Source organism: Triturus cristatus, chromosome 11 (genome assembly GCF_964204655.1).
Source record: "Triturus cristatus chromosome 11, aTriCri1.1, whole genome shotgun sequence".
NCBI lineage: Eukaryota > Metazoa > Chordata > Amphibia > Caudata > Salamandridae > Triturus > Triturus cristatus.
This window is the reverse complement of record NC_140594.1, coordinates 316966373-316986485: the sequence shown is the minus strand read 5'-3', so window position 1 is coordinate 316986485 and position 20113 is coordinate 316966373. Positions and strand designations below refer to the sequence as shown.

The 20113-nt window shown below is 49.7% G+C and overlaps 1 protein-coding gene across 4 annotated transcripts in view; it reads left to right on the top strand.

The window, feature by feature from the left end:
- The window catches only part of NOS1 (nitric oxide synthase 1), a 1315983-nt gene that overhangs the window by 1235549 nt on the left and 60321 nt on the right, over positions 1–20113 (top strand). For all 4 annotated transcript variants that reach the window (XM_085636289.1, XM_085636287.1, XM_085636288.1 and 1 more), the window contains one exon: positions 17258–17427. In XM_085636289.1, coding sequence (XP_085492415.1) covers positions 17258–17427 — 170 coding nt within the window. The remainder of the gene's footprint in view (positions 1–17257; positions 17428–20113) is intronic.

Here is a 20113-nt window from a genome sequence, read left to right as displayed (position 1 = left end):
ACAGCTGTTTGGAACATTGGTCAGACAGACCAGCATAGACGAAAAATCACGCCTTTGGCAGAGGATCGTCGATAGGGTGAATGCTGTTGCACCCATCAGAAGGACCAGGACTGAATGCCAAGCCAGGTGGTACGATCTGCGGAGGTAAGTCAAGCGAAAAATGAATGACGACTACGCCCAGAGCAACATCACTGGAGGTGGTGGGCCCCGCAGACCAGTACATTTCCATCCCTGGGAGGAGAAGGTGATGGCCCTGCTTCCGCCGGTGGGAGTACATGGACCTCAAGGACTTCCAGAGCCTGGTGAGTACACAAACAACTTATGTAACATGGGGTAATGGCATCCACACCCCAACTACACAAAATGCACGCATCTACCCCCAAGCCCTCACCGGCCAGAACCACAGTCAAAAACAACGCTAATGCCACTAACATGTGTATGCCCCATTGAGAAAGCAAGGCCATGCTATTTCCCATGCTACACGAAGCACTAACCCAAGAATGAATGTCCGGTATGCTGGGAGGCTGGGTGTCACAAAACGCATTGTTAAACTCCAAATTAGACACAATTGCCCTTGTGCCATATGGCCCAGGTACATACCCATGCACCATGCGCAATGCACAGGGACTGGGAAAGTACTGACAAGATAGCTGACACTTGGCCGTGGTGTAGGCAGCACAAGGCCCTCCTGTGATCAGTGCAAACACAAACACCAAGACAACAAGGTCAGATAGCTAGGACAGGAACTCACACTCACTGTCATGGCAGCATGCTCCATGGGGGGACAGCTACATCACCTGGGAGCCCCAGTGCCAAATCACACTACACCCACCAGCAGGCCCTGTCACACACACCCCTTACACAAGCAGACACCCCCGGGACAGGCAATGGATTTACCCACTGTCACAATGGACATGTAACACACAAGACCAATACATAGCCGAAGAAGCATCCAAGCCAAAAATCTACATGTCAAAGACTCAGGAGAACATATCAATCTGTCCCCCGCAACATACCCATCCACAAGTGAACATTGAGGAGAATGCTAGGCACATACAACTACCTGGAGGAACAGTGCCAACTTGAATGTGTATGAAACAGCATTAACATTGTCTGTCTCTCACACACAGGGCAACGTGATGAATCTCCCCCCAACAATGGGGGTGAAGAATCACAGTCCCAGGCTCGAGAGGAACCTGATCCCACCGGCAGCGACGCCTCTCAACACTCCGCGGATGACCCCGACCGACCTGGATCCTCTGGTGTCCAAGCCCCTGCAGCACCTGGTTCAGGAACATCTGTGCCAACCACCACCCCCATTCCTGCCACATCCCAGGAGACACCGTGGAGCCGTGCCCGCAGTGAACAACTGAGCCAGTCTGACCAGGAGGGACAAGGTGCGCCGGGCACCCAGGAGGAGAGACAACACCGCCACTGCCATCCCTCAGGGGTCCCGTAGACCCGATGTGCCCACAACGGCAGCCCAGGCTCGTGTTGGCAGGGGTGGTGGGAGTGTAGGCAGGCGGAGGCGAGAACCTGACCAGCCAGCTGAAGGGACCGGTATGTCACACATACACAACACCATGGACGCATACCGGCGTGACACCAGGGAGTTCAGCCAGGTAGTGGGGACCCTCACAGAGATAAAGGGGACCATCACAGAGATGAAGAACCAGCAGGGCGAGCAACACGCCAGTCAACAAGAACACCAAGGACGGATGGAGGCAAGACTGGTTGAGCTCCTGGCGGTGCAAAGGGACATAAGCCATTCACTCTGTCGGATCGCCGACAACATGGGCAACCCAGCCTGTGCCACCAGGCGAAGACCACCACCAGCCACAGGGAGGGAGGAGGAGGAGGATTCGTCCAACGGAGCATCCCAAGCATCGTCAAGGCCTGCATCTGAGGGTCCCCCGAGAAAGGTGGGTCGTCCACGGAAAAGACCGTGAGAGGCAGCGGCCCATCCACATCTCCCAGGTCACCTGGCCTTCATGTGCGACAGCATCACCTCATTGACTGACATTACCTGCCACATGGACCTCCTGGTCACAGTCTGACCAATGATGCCAAACACTGTGGTCTGGACTCTGCTGACTTCAAATGCCAAGGATCCCATCTCCTCCTGTGAACTTTGGATTCTATGGTCGCTGTATTGCACCTTTTTCTTTGCACAAATCACGCCCCAGACCTATAATACAAAAAAGAATAATTGAAATTATATGTTGCAGTCATTTAGCATGAGTCCACAACATACGTGTGGGGATATGTCAAAGTATGCCTGAGTGTGGAACTAACTCCAGCCATCCATACACTGGGATCTGAGTCCGGTCGAGGACACACATGGGTCACAATGTATCATCAAATACAGACATGGAGCCCAATACTCACCCGTGATGGCCTCAAGCTGCTGAGGGGGGGCTTGCAATACTGCTCGGACAGACCAATTTGGAAGGGTATCATGAAGGCTTAGAGCTCATGGGTCATGTGGAGGTGCCCGGGGAGGGAGTCCCAGGTCTGTTTGGCGAGGAACTATCTCCTTCATGCAGTTGTTCTGTGGATGTGATGAATGGTGGCCAGGGCAGGGTTGGCTGCACGGAGTTGGGCCAACGGGGTGTTGGATGACAGACGTCCAAGGTCGGTTTTGGGTCTGGGGTTGTGGACTGCCTCCTGAGTGTGGTTGAGGAGTCTGAAGGTGATCCTGCAGCAGACAGTGAGCCATTGCAGCTATCTCAGGTGGACGGTGATGTGGCTGGGGCGGGGGATGTTGAAGATGAGGTGTGCGGATTCTCCCTGGATGTGGACAAGTTCTCCTGCAGTTTTGCTGTTGTTCCTCCGTAGAGGGCGGTGCTGTAGTTGACCCGGCGGTTGTCGTGGACCTGGGGGATGGTCTGTCTTGCCTTGGAGTGGATCTATCTGTGGATCATCTGCAGCATGCGGAGGGTGTTGCAGCATGAGGTACAGATGGTGTTGAGTTGCATGGTAATTGTGAGCAATGAGTCCATGATGAATACCAGCTTGCGTGCGTGGCCACTGGGTGCTGGTGCGGTGCCCAGGCCGGTGGGACACAAGGAGTTGACCCAGCCGTAAGGTGACAATCCCCAGATGATGACCTCAGTCCTGTCCAAGTCCAGCCTCAGGTGGCTGATGTTCAGCCATTCGTCAACGGATCTCATGCCTTCTTGAAGGTTGGATCTGGCAATGGCTGGGTTTTTGGTGAGGGTGAGGAGCAGCTGGGTGTCAATGGCATACGAGATGATAATGAGGTTGTGTGCGCATGTGATGGTGGAGAGGGGGGTCATGGAGACATTGAAGATCGTCACGCTGAGAGATGAGCCCTGGGGCATGGGCCAGATGACCCCAGTGTACTACATGCTGAAGGGTGGAGGCCGACTCCCTGGGGCTTGCTGGTGAGCTACTTGTTGATTTAATCCTGGGCCCTCCTCTGGATACCAGTGTTGGAGATGTGTGAGCTGACAGTGTGGTAGCACATGGTGTAGAATGCTGTTGAGAGGTCAAGGGGGTGGTCTCACCATTGTTGAGCAGGGCAAAGTTGTCGTTGGTGGTGGCAATGATGACAGTTGCAGTGGTGTGATTACTGTGGAAGATGGTCTGGTGCCGGTTGCCTGGAGCTGTTTATGTGGAGGAAGTTTGTCAGTTGCTCATTGAGTGTCTTCTTGATGACATTTGCTGGGTAGGGAAGCAGGGTGATGTTCCAGGAGATCCTGCGGTACTGCCGTCCGTTGTTTAAGAAGGGCCTGGGTCTCTGCATGCCTCCAGCTCCCATGGAATGTGGCAAACTCAAAGGAGACATTCATGACGTGCTGGACGTGGGCTTCAAGGATGGGGAATGATGTGGTTGAGATGTTGTGTGGGAAGGGGCCTGATGGAGAGCCAGAGTGGATGGTGCACATGAGCCAGGTGGTGTATTTGCTGCTGACGGGAGTCCAGAACCTGAGGGGGGGTTTGTCCCGCGGATAATAGTGCTGTCTGCCTCTGTGTGCCAATGCTGTCGTGTATGTCCATGAGCTTGCAGTGGTAGAAAGTTGCAAGGGATTTGATCTGCCTTGCAAGGGTGGGGTGTCTTTTGGATGGAGAGCTGCTGTCAGTTCACTCACAATGCTGATGAGCTCCTTGATGTCGTGTGTTTTGTTGCCTCTGCCCTATCTGAAGGATCTCCACTTGTCCTTGCTGATATGGTGATGGCTGTGTGGCGTTTTCCAGGGCTGTAAGGTAACTGATGGTTCTTTGTGTTGCAAGGTTTGCACAAGAGTCCGGCTAGATCTGTATGAGTCCAGTGGTTCTGCCTTGTCCCAGGTGGCTTAACTGTTGTTGTGCTTCACAGGAAAGTCCGTCAATGTGACAAGATTGTTGGATCAGTTGCTGATCCAGTGTGTGAGGTTGCAGGGTGTGGCGGTGGTGTTGGTTCGAGTGTCCCACACAGCTTGTCTGTGGTGACTTACATCAAGCATCTTTGGGGGATCGGTAGCGGGGTGTGGGGCAGTGTGTTGCTTGTCGGAGACGTGGATACAAATGTTGATGGACCAATGATTGATGGTGGTGTGGTTCTCCTCCAGCAAGAAGTTACTGGCCCCCAGCCACATGTAGCCTGTGGAGGTGAGGGCATACGTGCAGATGTACGTGTTGATGGCTTAGCGGAATTGTGGATGTAGGCTTGGAGATCTGTAGATGAGTGTTACTATGAGGGTTGCCAGGGGGTTGGTGCGAAACCGGATTTGTGACTCTGAGGGTGTACTTGTGAATAAATTGCAATTCATCCTCCGGGATTGTTGATGCCGTCCCTGCGGGTGATCTGGTATCCGTCTGAGATGGCAATGAAGAAGTTGTGTGCTGAGGATGCTTTTATCCAGGTTACTGTCATGAAGGTGATGTGTGTGGCTGTTGTGTTGAGGAAGTAACAGAGTCCAATGGCGTGCTGGTGGATGGAGCGGGTGTGGAGTAGGAGGCACATGACCTGGTTGTTCTGACAGGGTCTGGTAGGTGGGGCAGCGCTGTGTAGGCAGTTGGAGTTGCACACTCAGCATGCGAAGGTGTCGTGTGTGCGCTTAGCGGTTGCCTGATAGCAGGCGGTTGATTGTCTGGTGGACATTGCTTGGAGGGTGGCTGCAGCATGAGCCTGTTGTGTGACGTGGGTCATGCAAGGACCAGAGGGTCGTGCACTGTGCACGTTGCAGGCACTGACGGTCCTGCCTTTTGCACGGCGTTGGTGCAACAGTGGCACAGACAAGCTGCTGGCTGCATTAAGAATGGGTGGAGGGGGGAAGGGAGGAGCATTTTGGAGGCGTGTGGGTTGCAGAATCAGGGCACTCGGTGGGGCGGTGCTGCAGGTGTGGCAGCAGCAGGCGGAAGGGGTGAGAAACTAGGCAAAAAGTAGCACACAAAGACAAGGAGGTCAGAAAGGAACAGTGCAACAGGTGTATGTAAAGGAAGGAGTGCCAGGTTACTCATGGGTCACTCCAAGAAAATGGATGAACAATCACCAAAAATGATGGCCACAGGATCAGGCAACAAAATGCTGAGATGCGCACAGGAGACACACTGTCAGCAGGCTTTGACGTCCCGTTGTGGGGAGCAACCTGCACAAATACATACACAACCAGGTACTTCATGCACTATAGAGATTATTAGCCATGAAGAACTGCATGCATGTTGCCGAAGTACACATACACTCATATGCTCAATCTTTGACAATTATGCCATAGATGACGCATGCAAACTGGCAAGAGATCTGCAGTGACAGAGATGAGGCACTTTGGATTGTGGTGAACACATTTATTACACAAACTCGCACAAAGGGAAATGCATCCATATGAACAGACTCACAGGTCAGTTGACAAAACATGTGGGACATACGCTGGACCCCCCCTTCACAACATAGATGTTGTAAATCCCAATGAACTGGCACACAAGTTAAGGGGATGAGCCAAACACATCCTGCTGCACACGGAGAGGCTACAATTCCCCATAGAGCCTGTTGTTGTGATGTCCCACACTATGTCCACCCGTAGCATCCGCAATGTTTCAGAGGCAAGGTTTACACACATTGATGCCTTCATCAGACTCCACACTCCACTACAGATGACTGTCAAGGAGGGGAACTATCATGTCATGTTATATCATGTCATGTCATGTCATGTGAACCCAGAAACTCCTGAGGCGGAAGCCGGGGGACAGAGACTTTTGTTTTAACTTGATGCACGTGTGATATTGTGTGTCACTTTATTTTCTTGTGTTTTTAAAAAAATAATCATCTCCTACCTGGCTGCACAGGACTCGACCCTGTAAATCTACCGCTCAGCTGCCCTGCGCTGACAGCGGCTCTCCCCTGACAAACACGGCGCCATTGCCGGCGTGCGACTAGGCCACGCCCCCTTGGAGGCCACGCCCCCTTTTTCATCTGGTACTTAAGCTGACCCACGAGCGCTGCTTGCCAGAACCCAGAAACTCCTGAGGCGGAAGCCGGTAGACAGAGACTTTTGTTTTAATTTGATGCACGTGTGATATTGTGTGTCACTTTATTTTCTTGTGTTTTTAAAAAAATAATCATCTCCTACCTGGCTGCACAGGACTCGACCCTGTAAATCTACCGCTCAGCTGCCCTGCGCTGACAGCGGCTCTCCCCTGACAAACACGGCGCCATTGCCGGCGTGCGACTAGGCCACGCCCCCTTGGAGGCCACGCCCCTCACCTGTATAAAAGTATGTGTCACTTCCGTTCGCGCAGCGGACGGTCGCAGCGGGCGCGCCGTCAGCGCGCCAAAGGCGCGCCAAAGACAAGCCCGTCTGGGCCCGTCCGGGCCCGACCGGACCCAGGCCCAGGGACGCTGTCGGATCCACCTCTTGACCGCTTGGTGTATTCAGGAGACATGCTCCGTGCTCTCCAACCGGAAAAAACTCTGCCCTGTCACCACACGCACACCGAAGGTAAACCTTTCTCCAACTGTAGGCGTTGTAATCCTACCACCCTAAACTCAGCCAAACTCGGACTTAAGATAGGTCTTCTTAACTGCCGCTCCCTTCCTAAGCATGCACACGAGACCAACCTGTTAATACAAGATCAGGAGTTAGACGCGCTGTTTCTTACCGAAACGTGGCTATCTGACAGCTCTGACTCGGACATCGTCATTGCTCTCCCCTCAGGCTATCTTTGTCAAGCCCTACATAGACCCAGAGGGAGAGGAGGGGGCTTAGCCTTAATCTACAGAGAGCAGCTTATCTGTAGAACCTCCAACGCTCACATCGAAGACTGTGAAAGTTGCCAATTTTCCATCCATACCTCCCCGGCCCACACCCTGTCGGGACTACTGATCTATCGCCCTCCAGGTGCTCCTGGGAAATTCCTTAATGCCGTTACCGAATCGGTTTCACAATTAGCCTCCTCTGCTCCTAACTTTCTTATCGTAGGTGATCTGAATCTGCACTTTATGGACCCCACTGATCGGATAGCCTCAGATCTTCTTCAGGACCTGTCATCATTTAATATCCGACTGGTCAACAATGAGCCTACCCATGATAAGGGACACCTACTAGATCCCGTCCTCACCAATGTCGCTAACATCACCACCAGTCCACCCCTAACTTTGCCATGGACTGATCATTTCCTAGTCCCCATCTCTTGGGATGCCCCCATTATAACCCCTCAAACTACGAAAATCCAGGTCACCGATAGACGGTGGCACAAACTTGTACCCACGGAATGGGCCACCACTCTCTCAAACACCATCCCTGAGCTCTCCATCGAGCCTGGTACGGCCGATATACAGTTTAATTCCTGGATCACATCTTCGCTAGACAAACTAATACCTAAAACAGACACTCTTAAGCATACCAAAAGAGTGTCCTCTGCTCCGTGGTATACCCCAGAGCTCAAAGCTCTACGCCAGGAATGTAAGAGAACGGAACGCTCCTGGAGGAAAGATAAGTCCAAAGCTAACAAAGACGCTTACTCTACCTCCCTTTTAACTTACAAAACATCCATTCGTAAGATCAAAAGCGCATTCTTCCAGGAGAGAATAGAAAAAGCAGTATGCTCGAGTAAAGAATCCTTCGTCATTCTAAAAGAACTTCTGAAGACCCCAGATCCTGGACCGAGAAACCCCCCGGATCCTAAGGCCGATCAGGAAAAATGCCATCAGTTGGCCAACTTCTTTCAAGAAAAGATACTAAAAATCCTTGATTCAATCCCCCCTGTTAGTTTGTGCGAGGAAAACGACCCCCCGAACACTCGGACATCCATCTGCCTCCCCTCTTGGGGTCAAGTAACTATCGAAGAAGTGGGAAATACTCTAAACTCCATTAAAAGCGGATCTCCCAGGGACCCCGCCCCGCTTCGGGCCCTTAAGGAAGTAGCTTCCATCATTGTTCCCCCCCTTACCCACCTGATCAACGCCTCATTCCAACAGGGAGTTGTGCCCCCGAGCTGGAAGGCGGCAGTAGTTAAAGCACTACTGAAGAAACCCTCCCTTGATCCCGAAAACCTGGCCAATTTTAGGCCAATCTCTCTTCTCCCAGGGATCAGCAAGGTTGCTGAAAAACTGGCCAACAAGAAACTTTCACAGTTCCTGGAGGACAACAACAGACTAAAAAGCTCACAGACAGGTTTTCGTCCGGGGCAGGGCACGGACATCGCCCTCCTGGCAGCGATAGAGGAGCCAGAGCACTCTTAGACGAAGGAGGATCAGTGGCAGTGATCCTCCTCGACCTGAGTGCGGCCTTCGATACCGTCAACCACCAACTTCTCATTAAGCGGCTCAAGAGAGTCGGTGTGGAAGGCTCCGCCCTATCCTGGCCGTCATCCTTTCTGGCCCAGCGCACCTTCCAGGTCTGGGAAAACAACACCTGCTCCTCCGAAACTCCCATCCAATGTGGCGTGCCTCAGGGCTCCTCCCTGAGCCCCACATTATTCAATATCTACATGGCCCCATTGGAGGAGGTTATCACCCCGTTCGGAGTGAGCGTCGTCAGCTATGCTGACGACACACAATTAGTTGTGTCATTATCCCATCCCAGCCAACAACCAGCAGATTTATCTAACTGCCATACGCAGGTTCAACGCTGGATGAACAGTTCAGCCTTAAAACTGAACGTAGCAAAGACTGACGTTCTCCTCCTTGGCCAGAAAGGACCCACTCTCTCCCCGAACATCTTGCCAGGATGTCTGGGTCCCCCACCTGACCCTAAACAAGAAGTAAAAAGCTTAGGCATGTGGCTCGATACAGACCTTTCGTTCACCACGCAAGCAAAAAAAGTAGCCGGGACGTGCTTCGGGCTCTTGAAATCACTGAGGAAGATCCTGCCCCTCTTGCCCCCCAACTCGCAAAAATTGCTAATTCAAGGCCTGATTCTCTCTAGGCTTGATTATAGCAATGTGATCTACTTGGGCGCCCCTGAAGTAACAATGAACAAGCTTCAGAGAATTCAGAATGTCGCCGCAAGGATTCTCACTAATACTCCCGCCAGAGCCTTGGCCAAACCAGCACTAAAACTCCTTCACTGGCTCCCAATTAGGGAGCGGGTCAAATTTAAGGCCCTGTGCCTAGCCCACAAACTGCTACAAAATCAAGGCCCCCTTATTCTCAGAAAATTTATCAAACCTTATAAATCCTCTAGATCCCTCCGTTCTGACAAGGAGAATCTCATCATCACTCCCAGATTTAAGAAGGCACGTTCAGGCGGAAGACGTTTCTCAGTCCACACCGCCCGCCTCTGGAATGCACTCCCCCGCGACCTGAGAATTGAACCACATTACCTACGCTTCAGGAAGCGGTTGAAAACCCACCTTTTTCCTTAAAAGCAACTTGCTCTTCCGGAACCCCGATCTCCTACCCCCCCCCCTCCCCTCCCTTACCCCCCTCCTTTCCCGGCCCTCTGACCTGTAGAGGTAGGGTTCTTAGCGCTGGGATACCTCCGGGTGACTACGCGCTCTATAACATTTTTTAATAATAATAATAATATATGCTCCATGGTGAGAAGACATGTATGCATGGTACCACAACATGCACAGAAGCAGTCCCCACACATTCCCAACCCGTACCACCACCACAAAGCCTTGCTGCAATCCTTACCCAAACTGACATTTCCACATGTCCGTGCATAGAACGCTGATTCAGCACACGTTGCAATCCTCATGAGGAATAGCAGGAGGACAAAGATGACATGAGCAGACAACATGCGCAAAAACCTGGGAATGAGAGACACACAAGAAGTAACCTAAAACAATTCTCGCCGCACACATGGTCAGTTACGAAACATGAACAATGTTGGACACATGCAAATTTCAAAGAAAGTCTCTCCGCAAAACTGTGTGGCATGACATCATCACTCGAGTGACACATCATAACACACATCAAAGTCACTTTGCATTCAGTCAGCTGGACACACACATTGCAACACATGCCACTCAATGCTACAAGTTTGCACACTCATACCCAGTGACTCACCATTATGAGAAGAAGTTGCGTATGAGCTGACTCCGGATATCATCCTCCTCCTCCTCCTCATCACTTGCCTCGTGACCAAGCCCTTGATCCTCCACGGGTGGATGTTCCTGCTCATCCGGATCCAGGATGAGTGGCACTGCCTTCTCAACTGCCATGTTGTGCAGCATGCAGCACACGATGAAGATTTTGCAGACCTTCTGTGGTGCATATGGGAGGAACCCGCCTGTCTTGTCAAGGCACCGGAATCGGCTCTTCAGGAGGCCAAGCATCCTCTCAATCACTTGCCTGGTCTGACCGTGTGCATTGTTGTATCGGTGATCTGCAGCTGTTCTTGGGTTGCGGAGACGTGTCAGTAGCCATGGCATGTTGGGATATCCAGAGTCCCCTACATGGAAACATCATGTAAATAAGTGGGTCAGGAGTTGCCGTAAGAGCCAAAGATACCGCAACACACAGGACAAACAGAGTATACCCACCAACAAGACATGCTCGTTGGTTGTGCATCCGCAGCATCATTTGTGGCACCCTGCTATGCCTCATGATGTAGGCATCGTGTGCTGATCCTGGAAAACGTGCACGGACATGGGAAATCAGCAGGTTAGCAAGACACACCACAAGGGCATTTATTGAGTGGTAATGTTTTCGGTTGCGATAGGCTTGCTCCTGTGCCTGTGGTGGTACCAAAGCCACATGTGTCCCATCAATGGACCCAATGACATGGGGCATCCCTCCCAGGGCATAGAAATCACCCTTGACATCTGTCAGCTCCTCAGGAGTAGGAAATGTGATGAATTCATCAAGGTGCTCCAACATGGCTGCCAAAACATCACGCAGGACACAGCTGAACATTGTCTGTGACATCCCACCAACATCAGCTATGGTCAATTGAAATGTACCTGTGGCAAAAAAATGTAGGGCTGCCATCACCTTCATCTTGGGGGTTAGCGCAGTAGGATACCTGTGTCGCGGTTGGAGGTGTGGTGCCAGCTTGTTAGTCAAGTCCTCAATCAACTGTCGAGTGAATCTGTAACGTCGGATGCAGGCACGTTCCCTTATGGCAGCCAAGTCTGGAATTGGTCTTGGGACAGGCGGTGCCCTGCATGACATTGTTAGGAATAATGAAGATTGAGAGTCTGCCAACATAAATGTCAATGAACATAGCACATGCTAAACTGCTACTAAACATCAGGTAACTATGGAGTCTGGTGTGTGCAATACATCCAGGACACATATGCCAGCTTGCTGGCACTCCTACAAAAAGCCAGATACACCTGTTGATTGTCAAGTCTACGTGATATGCCCTGAAATGAGCTGGGGGCAAGTCTGAGTGAACAGCCAGAGATATCACCGGAGTGACACACATCCACATAGCTTCATTGGAAGGATGTCATCTCATCCAGACAGCTGACTGCAAGGCACATGCACAAGTCACATGGAATGTCAAATGTACATATCAAACACATTGGGATGAAGGGGTACACGTGACAACAAAAAAACACAGCCATTGAGACGACACAGACATGTATGCCTGGGAAAATATGATTTCCGATGCACACAGACCCTACAGCTGTGGGAATCCACATGTGGCATGGTGTGCGTAGATGTGTGCCATGCCCATCTCCACACAGACCCATGTTGGATGCACCAACAGCAGATTCAGTTGATGCAACACTAACAGCAAGCTCATGGGAACACATGACACACACCTGACATAGTCACATAGGGGCACGCTGATCGTGACATATCAGTTGATAGTGTCCCTGTTCCTGGCATCAGGAGACAGGTGCGGGTGGTGATGACTGTGCCATCCCACTGCTGCTGTACATGACACAGTTGGACTACAGACACACATGTTGCAAGTGTCAAGGTGATGTGTGCCACATAGTGCCCCATCACACATGACATGTGTACACAGGTTATCACACATCAATTGTGCAACTAGATGAGATGACCTGTGCAATATCACTGGCTGACACACCTAGGGCCTGCACATGAAAGTATGCAATGACAAGTACTTGATGGACATCCTTGTGCGACTCGTAGCCCTCCATACCTGGTGTGCGTATGCCTCATATCACCATTGTAAGCGTGTGAAATGCACCATACCCCCGCATTCATTGCGTTTGTACGCCCCGTATCACTATTGTACTGGTGCCGTAGGGGTACGTGTGAAATGCACCGTACCCATGCATTCATTGCGTGTGTACGCCCCGGCGTATCACTATTGTAGTGGTGCAGTAGGGGCACGTGTGAAACGCACCGTACCCACGCATTCATTGCATGGCATGTGTACGCCCCGTATCACTATTGTAGTGGTGCCATAGGGACACGTGTGAAACGCACCGTACCCACGCATTCATTGCGTGTGTAAGCCCCGTATCACTATTGTAGTGGTGCCGTAGGGGTACGTGTGAAACGCACCGTACCTCCGCATTCATTGTGTGTGTATGCCCCGTATCACTATTGTAGTGGTGCCATAGGGGTACGTGTGAAACGCACCGTACCCACGCATTCATTGCGTGTGTACGCCCCGTATCACTATTTTAGTGGTGCCGTAGGGGTAAGTGTGAAACGCACCGTACCCACGCATTCATTGCGTGTGTAAGCCCCGTATCACTATTGTAGTGGTGCCGTAGGGGTACGTGTGAAACGCACCGTACCTCCGCATTCATTGCGTGTGTACACCCCGTATCACTATTGTACTGGTGCCGTACCTGTACATGTGAAACGCACCGTGCCCCCGCATTCATTGCATGTGTACGCCCCGTATCACTATTGTACTGGTGCCGTACCTGTACGTGTGAAACGCACCAAACCCCCACATTCATTGCGTGTGCACGCCCCGTATCACTATTGTACTGGTGCCGTATGGGTACGTGTACAATGCACCGTACACGTCCACTTCCGTTGTTGCGGTACGCAGGGGTGGCTGGACACGCCCCCCCAAGTGAGCAGACCCAGGTGGTAATGTATGGGCTCCATATTATAGGTTTGGCTTTGGGTATGGGGTATGTTTCCTGACCCTCACCCCCACTCTGGCACCCTGGGTGTTGTTCTCACCTTCTGCGGCGTGTGCGTCGGTTTCGGTGCACCAGGTCGTAGGCTAAGAGGACCGGGATGACACGAACGATGGGGTTCATGGCGTGTACGTCGCGTACCGGGGCTCCGTTTGTAGGACTCTGCTTTTACGGCTGTTTTTGGCTCCCGTAAGAAAAGAGCCGTACGGAGTGCCGTAGGGACGAATCGTACTTGCTGGACCGGAAACCGCTGCTTAAATACGTCCGGATGTCGCGTACAGGCTGTTCCGGATCCGATTCGTTGTTTTTTTTACCCGTACGGTCTTTTGTACGATTCGTACGGAAATAGGCTTTCTGTACGAATCGTACTTCCTAGGTTGTACGGAAAGTTTACCGGGTACGAGTCGTACGGAGAAAACGCTCCGTACAATGATTCGTACAGCCTTTTTCCAGGATTGGAATCGGCCCCTAAGTGTAAATATGATCATTAGGGGGATAGTCCACTGCATGCCACAGCAAGCAAATTCTGGTAGAGCTGTGTTTTTCCTCCATCTCTTTTGGCATTGTTTGTGATTAGAGCTGTGATGCAATAGCTAGTGTACCGCCTTTTTGTGTAAGAGTGCCCACTGCCCCTCAACCCAGGCTGTGCAGTGACTGGTGGCAGTGTGATTCTAGATAGGGATTTACCTAGTAAAGGTTCACTCCATCCGCCTAACTGGGGCCTTCAACATGTCTGAGACGTGAATGAAGAATGGACCCCATGTGCATGCTGCACCAGATGGTAGTTTCCTTTGTGAGCTCTAGCTAGCTCATTTTGTCCTGCACAGTCGCTTTTCCCAGTCACCCTCTTTAAAAACCTGTTGTTGTTGGTCGGTAAGGAGAGGTCCCCATTTAGGTTTCTCCTGTCCCACTCTAAACTAATCTCACTTTCATATATTGTGTTATTACGATCTCCTATGGTGATTGGACAGATGCAGAGCTAGATCTGAGCCTAACCCACTTGACAGCCAGAAGAGCAAGAGTGGGACTGCCTGGATTGGAAGCCTGCACAGTCTGCCCATCAGCAGTAAGAGGTGCTTCTCCAGGACTGACAGAGGGAGGGACTTTTTTAATGTTTTAGACCCGACTGGCTCTAGACTTCCCACTTGGACATCCAAAGGGGATATACGAACTGGACCATTAGCCATTACTGGTTTCTTCATCATTGTCTGGAAACGCCGGGATCCTGCACACCAGAGAAGAGAAGGCTAGAGGACTAGGAAGGGGCCACAGTCACAGCAGACTGGGCCTATGTCTGAGAAACCTCCAGACGTTGCCTTGCTACTGTGGCCTGTTGCGAAACCAAGAGCTTTCCCGAATGCATGAGACGCTGGACTATGCCTGACTGGTGGAGTCCATATGATTCAAAAGAAGATCTTCACAAGGCCCAGCTGACTGCAAGACCTACGTGGGATTGTCTTGATTGGCAGGAGTCACTCAGGTGCTATAAGTTCTTCACAGCCCAACTGACTGATCAGGAGAGGAAGACCTGAAGAAGAGTGTCACTGGCATTGTGGGCTTGTCATCAATTCCGAGATATGCCTTTACAGTTGCCAATCTACCTCGTGATATCATAGTGCTTGTGCCTGCCCTCACCAGCTCCAGAAGTACCAGGAAGCAGTAAGCCTCCCTATCCCCTGTGTGGACTCCTTTTCTGATGACTAGAGAAGATCACCCTCATTGTATGAACCATCTTTTCTGGAAATTACTTTAGAAGATGCAATCAAGGCTAGCACTAAACAGACAAACTCCCAGTTGGGAATGGGGCCACCAGGAACTGCAGTGGACTACGACCATAAATAGACACCACTGATGGGACCCATGTTCACCATTGACCTTTACTAGATCTTAAAGGGGAAACCTGGTATTCACTGGGTGTAGTCCTTGATGTTTGAGCGGTGGCTTTTCTATAGCTCTTTTGGGAATTACACTATTTAGTTTTAGAACTGGTGTACTAGAGCGGATGAGGTATCAGTCCTCTGGGTTGTCCAGTGAGTCAATCCAAACCAACCCCACTAGAACAGCATTGGAAATTAGTCAAATGTTAAGGAAAATAACGTAGCGCCTAGCTCAGATGAGCTTCAGTAACACCTGGACTCATTTGTCAGCCCTGGAAGTTGCTGTCGTATCCTAGCCTGTTGTATTTACTTGCCTTTCCTTTTCATTCTCAAAGATAAAGTAATGACTGGATATTGATGTTATTGAGTGTTATAGGTTGTGCCCTACTGAATCTAAGTTTCTAATTCCCTGTACTTGATTGAGTATGCCCTCACTAACTTGAGAGAGACAAATGCTCAAAGGAAGTAACTTGGTTTTCCAATTGGAGTGTAGAAGTAGTGTGACCCCAGGGCACTTATAGTAAATGACAGAGCTCACTTAGGCTGATACCCAGTAACCCTGTCTGTCCCAGGACAACAAGAATAGGCCTCACATTCCTGTTGCATAGAACAATATAAGAAGAGTCCCTCTGAGATCATAGTGAGACACAACACAGTCAACATGCAATATACCACACGTCTTCTCCAACCACATTACAAAATGCTGCATACAAACAGTAAAATTCATCCCAGAAGCAATCTAACTCTACAACCCTTGAACATTCTTCCTGTCCTTTAAACTTCCTGCCTAAAACTCCATCCCTTTCCACCCGCCACCCTCCAAGCATGTCTCATGACTTCAACCACAACCCAACTCGGTGTGCTTCATGAATCCTGTTCATTCGAGTTTCCTGATGTTCATAACCTCTCACAGCTCTCACTCATGCTCTCTGTCCCCTTGATTTCAATATTGTCAACCTTTTGGACTGATGTGAGGATCAGCACTTCAAACCCTCCTTGAACTTTAGACTCTCCTGGAACGAGGCTGCGTGTGCTGTGCATATTATACTCGAAGTATTCCAGTTGCTTTATTTAAATGACTGTAAATCAGTATTTAAAGATGACAACACGATATTGCTCGTTTGATTTAAGTAATTCTTTTGCTTGTGAATCACTTTATTGTTGGCTTAGCTTCCAAACTTTAAGTGCTTGAGTATTGCTTTCTTTGGTTCAATGCATAAACTGCTTTGATATTGGGGTTCATCTTTGATCTAAATGAGTAGGTCTGGCAGCGCTGCACTACTGTGAAATGTATCCGCTAAGTATACCCGACTCAGAGGACTGGCCTGTTAAGACTTCCAGTCAAGCCAGTTTCTTCAGATAATTGAAAGGACTATGACATAGCAGGTCGCATTCTGCTTGCCCTTCAAATGATTTACTCTATATCAGTCTTAGCTGTCACTCAGTACTTAATTTGTTTTTACAAAAATGAAGAAACCCAGTGTTTTCTTAGGAGCCCACCAATGGTGCTGTCAAATGTGTGGGGTGGCTGGAGACCAAGGCTGCCAATTCCTAATTCCTCCCCATGCCTCTTTCTTCCTCCACTCTACAAATCCTATCTGTTCCCCTCACTCTTGCAGGCTGTCCTTCACCTTTGTAACTGTTTTCCTTGTTCATCCCTGCTTCCTCCTACTTCCGTTTTCTGCCTTTCTTTTGCTCTTGGTTAAAGTCTGATGTTGAAAAATACGTACCGATCTCCAGGACAAGTGTTGGTGCTCACCACCTGCAACGTCTGGCACACATTAAGCACTGAAGCCACCCTAAGTCATTGGCCAATTGGGAAACCTTAAGATTGCCCAACAGGGAAGTTTGCTCCGGACTTGACTCCTCTGTTTTTTTCTGTCTCTTGCCCACGTGCTTTTCCCCAGGTGTCATCAGTAACTGGACCCCGGAGGAGCGCATCCCAGCATGCACCATCTTCCAAGCATTTAAGTATTATTTGGACATCACCACGCCACCCACGCCTCTCCTCATGCAGCAGTTCGCACTACTGGCCACGAACGAGAAGGAGACAAAACGCCTACAAGTCCTCAGCAAGGTCAGCCATGAGTGACACTCGCCCTCATTAACAGGCGTGGCTATGCGTGATTGCTTTGTGTGCAGGATTTTCACCTCACTCCATTTATCCTCTCAGCATTGCATGCCCTCGTGAACTCGCTATGTCACAATCCCTCGCTGTAAATTGAGGTTTTTGAGGAGGTAAGACAGAGTTTGCATTGCAGTCTCAGACTTTAACCCCCACAGATTTTTTCAAACGTTTTGTCATCATTTTGAAACCCCTACGTCTAGTGGGAAGCTTATGCAGAGTGGGCCTTGAGAAAGAGTCTGGTTATCTCTCACCAGTGGTCAGCAGGGACCCTTGCCGTAATCCTTCCTTACTTCAAACACTAGAACATTTGATGAACCGAAGGCCACAGTTCCCAGTGGTAAATAATGGCCTTTTCTGTTCCATGAGGCTGCAATATTCATCTGTAACAATGAACGTTGATGCTCCGCCGAGCTGAGCAGCAATCCTGCCCTTCACAAAGGTTAGGAAACAGGACACAAACTAATTTTGTTTTAGCTTTTTCTATCTATTTTTTTGGAAGGACTTTGTAAAAAAAAAAGAAAGAATTAGAGGAAAATAATGGCCTGGTTATAGTTTCACCTCGTAATACTGTAAAAAAGAAAGCCAGACCTTTTGTTTATCAGAATGCTCTTCTAAATGCATACTAATGACCCCTCTATGTAAGCCTTTTTACAAATATATTCCAGCCCTCTCAAAGGGGACATATAGGTAAAGTGTCTGCCTTACTTCAGCACAGTTTCACATTAGTGGCTTAAAAATCCCCATGTGTAGGGGTTTGAGAGACTCAACCCGCATTGGTTTTATGATTGGATCTTTTTATTTTTTCTACTGAACGGTGACCTAGGCTTAAGGATTGTATTTGCCAATAGCCACGGTAAGCTGAAACCCCAGGCTAACATGCCCCCTAACAGCTATCACTATCCGCTCTTAGTCACTGTCCGAGACACACATATAATTAATTTGTGTTTCTGAACACTAAATGCGTGTGAGGATTCTCCATTCACATTTTATTCCAGCTTGAGCCATACAAGATTAAGATGAGGATGGAAACCACCCAAACGCCTCACCCAAATCAACATCTTTCAGCAGATTGCATTGCTAGTGGGGTTCATGCTCGATCTCCAAGGCTTCCTGTTTTACCTAATACCTGGCAGATGAACAAGTTGATATATGTTGGTAAATGGAGCCACCGAGAGCACTTTTCAGAAGACAATTGGAAGGAAACTCTGATAAATCATAAAAATAAGGCCTGGTTAGGTCTGTGTTACAGAGTTCATGTTAAATCAACATTTAAAAAAAAAAAAAAATTCTTAAGGTAGTTCCCTTGCATTAGTTAGCCAACTAACCATTGCGCATAGAGTTCTGCCTAAGTGACAAGCAAACAAATTCCCCATTTAACAGCAGCACTGCCCTGTCCAAATTACAGACACTTACACTGCTGTCTCCCAAACGTAATAGCCTCTTTTCACATTGATCCACATCAAGGAGGAAAGTTTTCCCTTGAGATAACAATCGTGTTGTACTTTTGATCCAGCCACGATATCTAAGAATTGAGGGGCTGATTTGGAGATAGCGGGTGGACTTTTTTCTGCCCACTGGGACCGCCGAGAGGATGTCGGTGGTCCCGACATATGCATTATGATGCGACCACCACCACAGTGGTTGCAATACCTATACTTTGTATTGCGGTGGGTGCTGCTGGCTGCAGCACCCGCCGCAATACAAAATAGGGACACCGGACATATACCTGCACTACGTGGCAGGCATCATGCGGTGCCTGCCACATGGTGCAGGAATATGTAGTGCCCCCCTCATGCCCATATCGGAGTACCAAGGGAGAAGGGGGGCCCGCTACAGGCCCCCAATGTCCCTTTCTGCCTGCCTTTTCATGGCGGGTTCACTACCATGAAAATGCCGGCAGAAATGAACATCGTAATGCGGTGCCTGGCAGGCACTGCCACCATTGTAGGCATTACTCCACCTCCGCCGCACCGGCAGGCTCAAGGAGCCCATCGGATGCATGGCGGGGGCGGTTTTGGCGACCGCCAACAAACTGCCCATCATCCTAATGTAGCAGACAGGAATCTTGCTTTGGATGGCAGTGAGACCTACACCAACTGGCTGTCGGTGGCGGTCTCAAAACCATCCTAATCAGGCCCTAAGTTTCAGACTTTGGGTCCTGAAAATCATTTAAAGTCCACCACTGAAGTAGTAAAACTCTTGATATGCTGTAAAAATACATTTATTCTTTCAGTAGTGCAGAAGTCAAAACTGGCTTTTCTGCTCTGTTTGATGCTCTGAGTAAAGCCTCTGATTTGCAAGGAAGGACTTGATATGGCAGTTCAACTATGACTAACTCCCAGGCTGTGTAAATATACCTGTTTACAGCTCACTGATGGAATCCAAAGAAAAAAGCTGAAGAATGACCAGGAGTTTGGTCTTCATTTTAAATGCCTGGCAAGTGTCAGTCAAAAATGTCTAAGAACGCTCTCTTTCTGTCTCCTATAAACGAAGTGAGGGTCATTCTTCAAGTCATTGCTCATATTTTGCAAATGCTTTTCAGATTGCATCCCTGTGCGCCTGAGAACTTGGGGGCCAATGTGGACCTCGCAGAATTCTACGATAATACGGTGATTAGTTGTAAAGATATACAGAT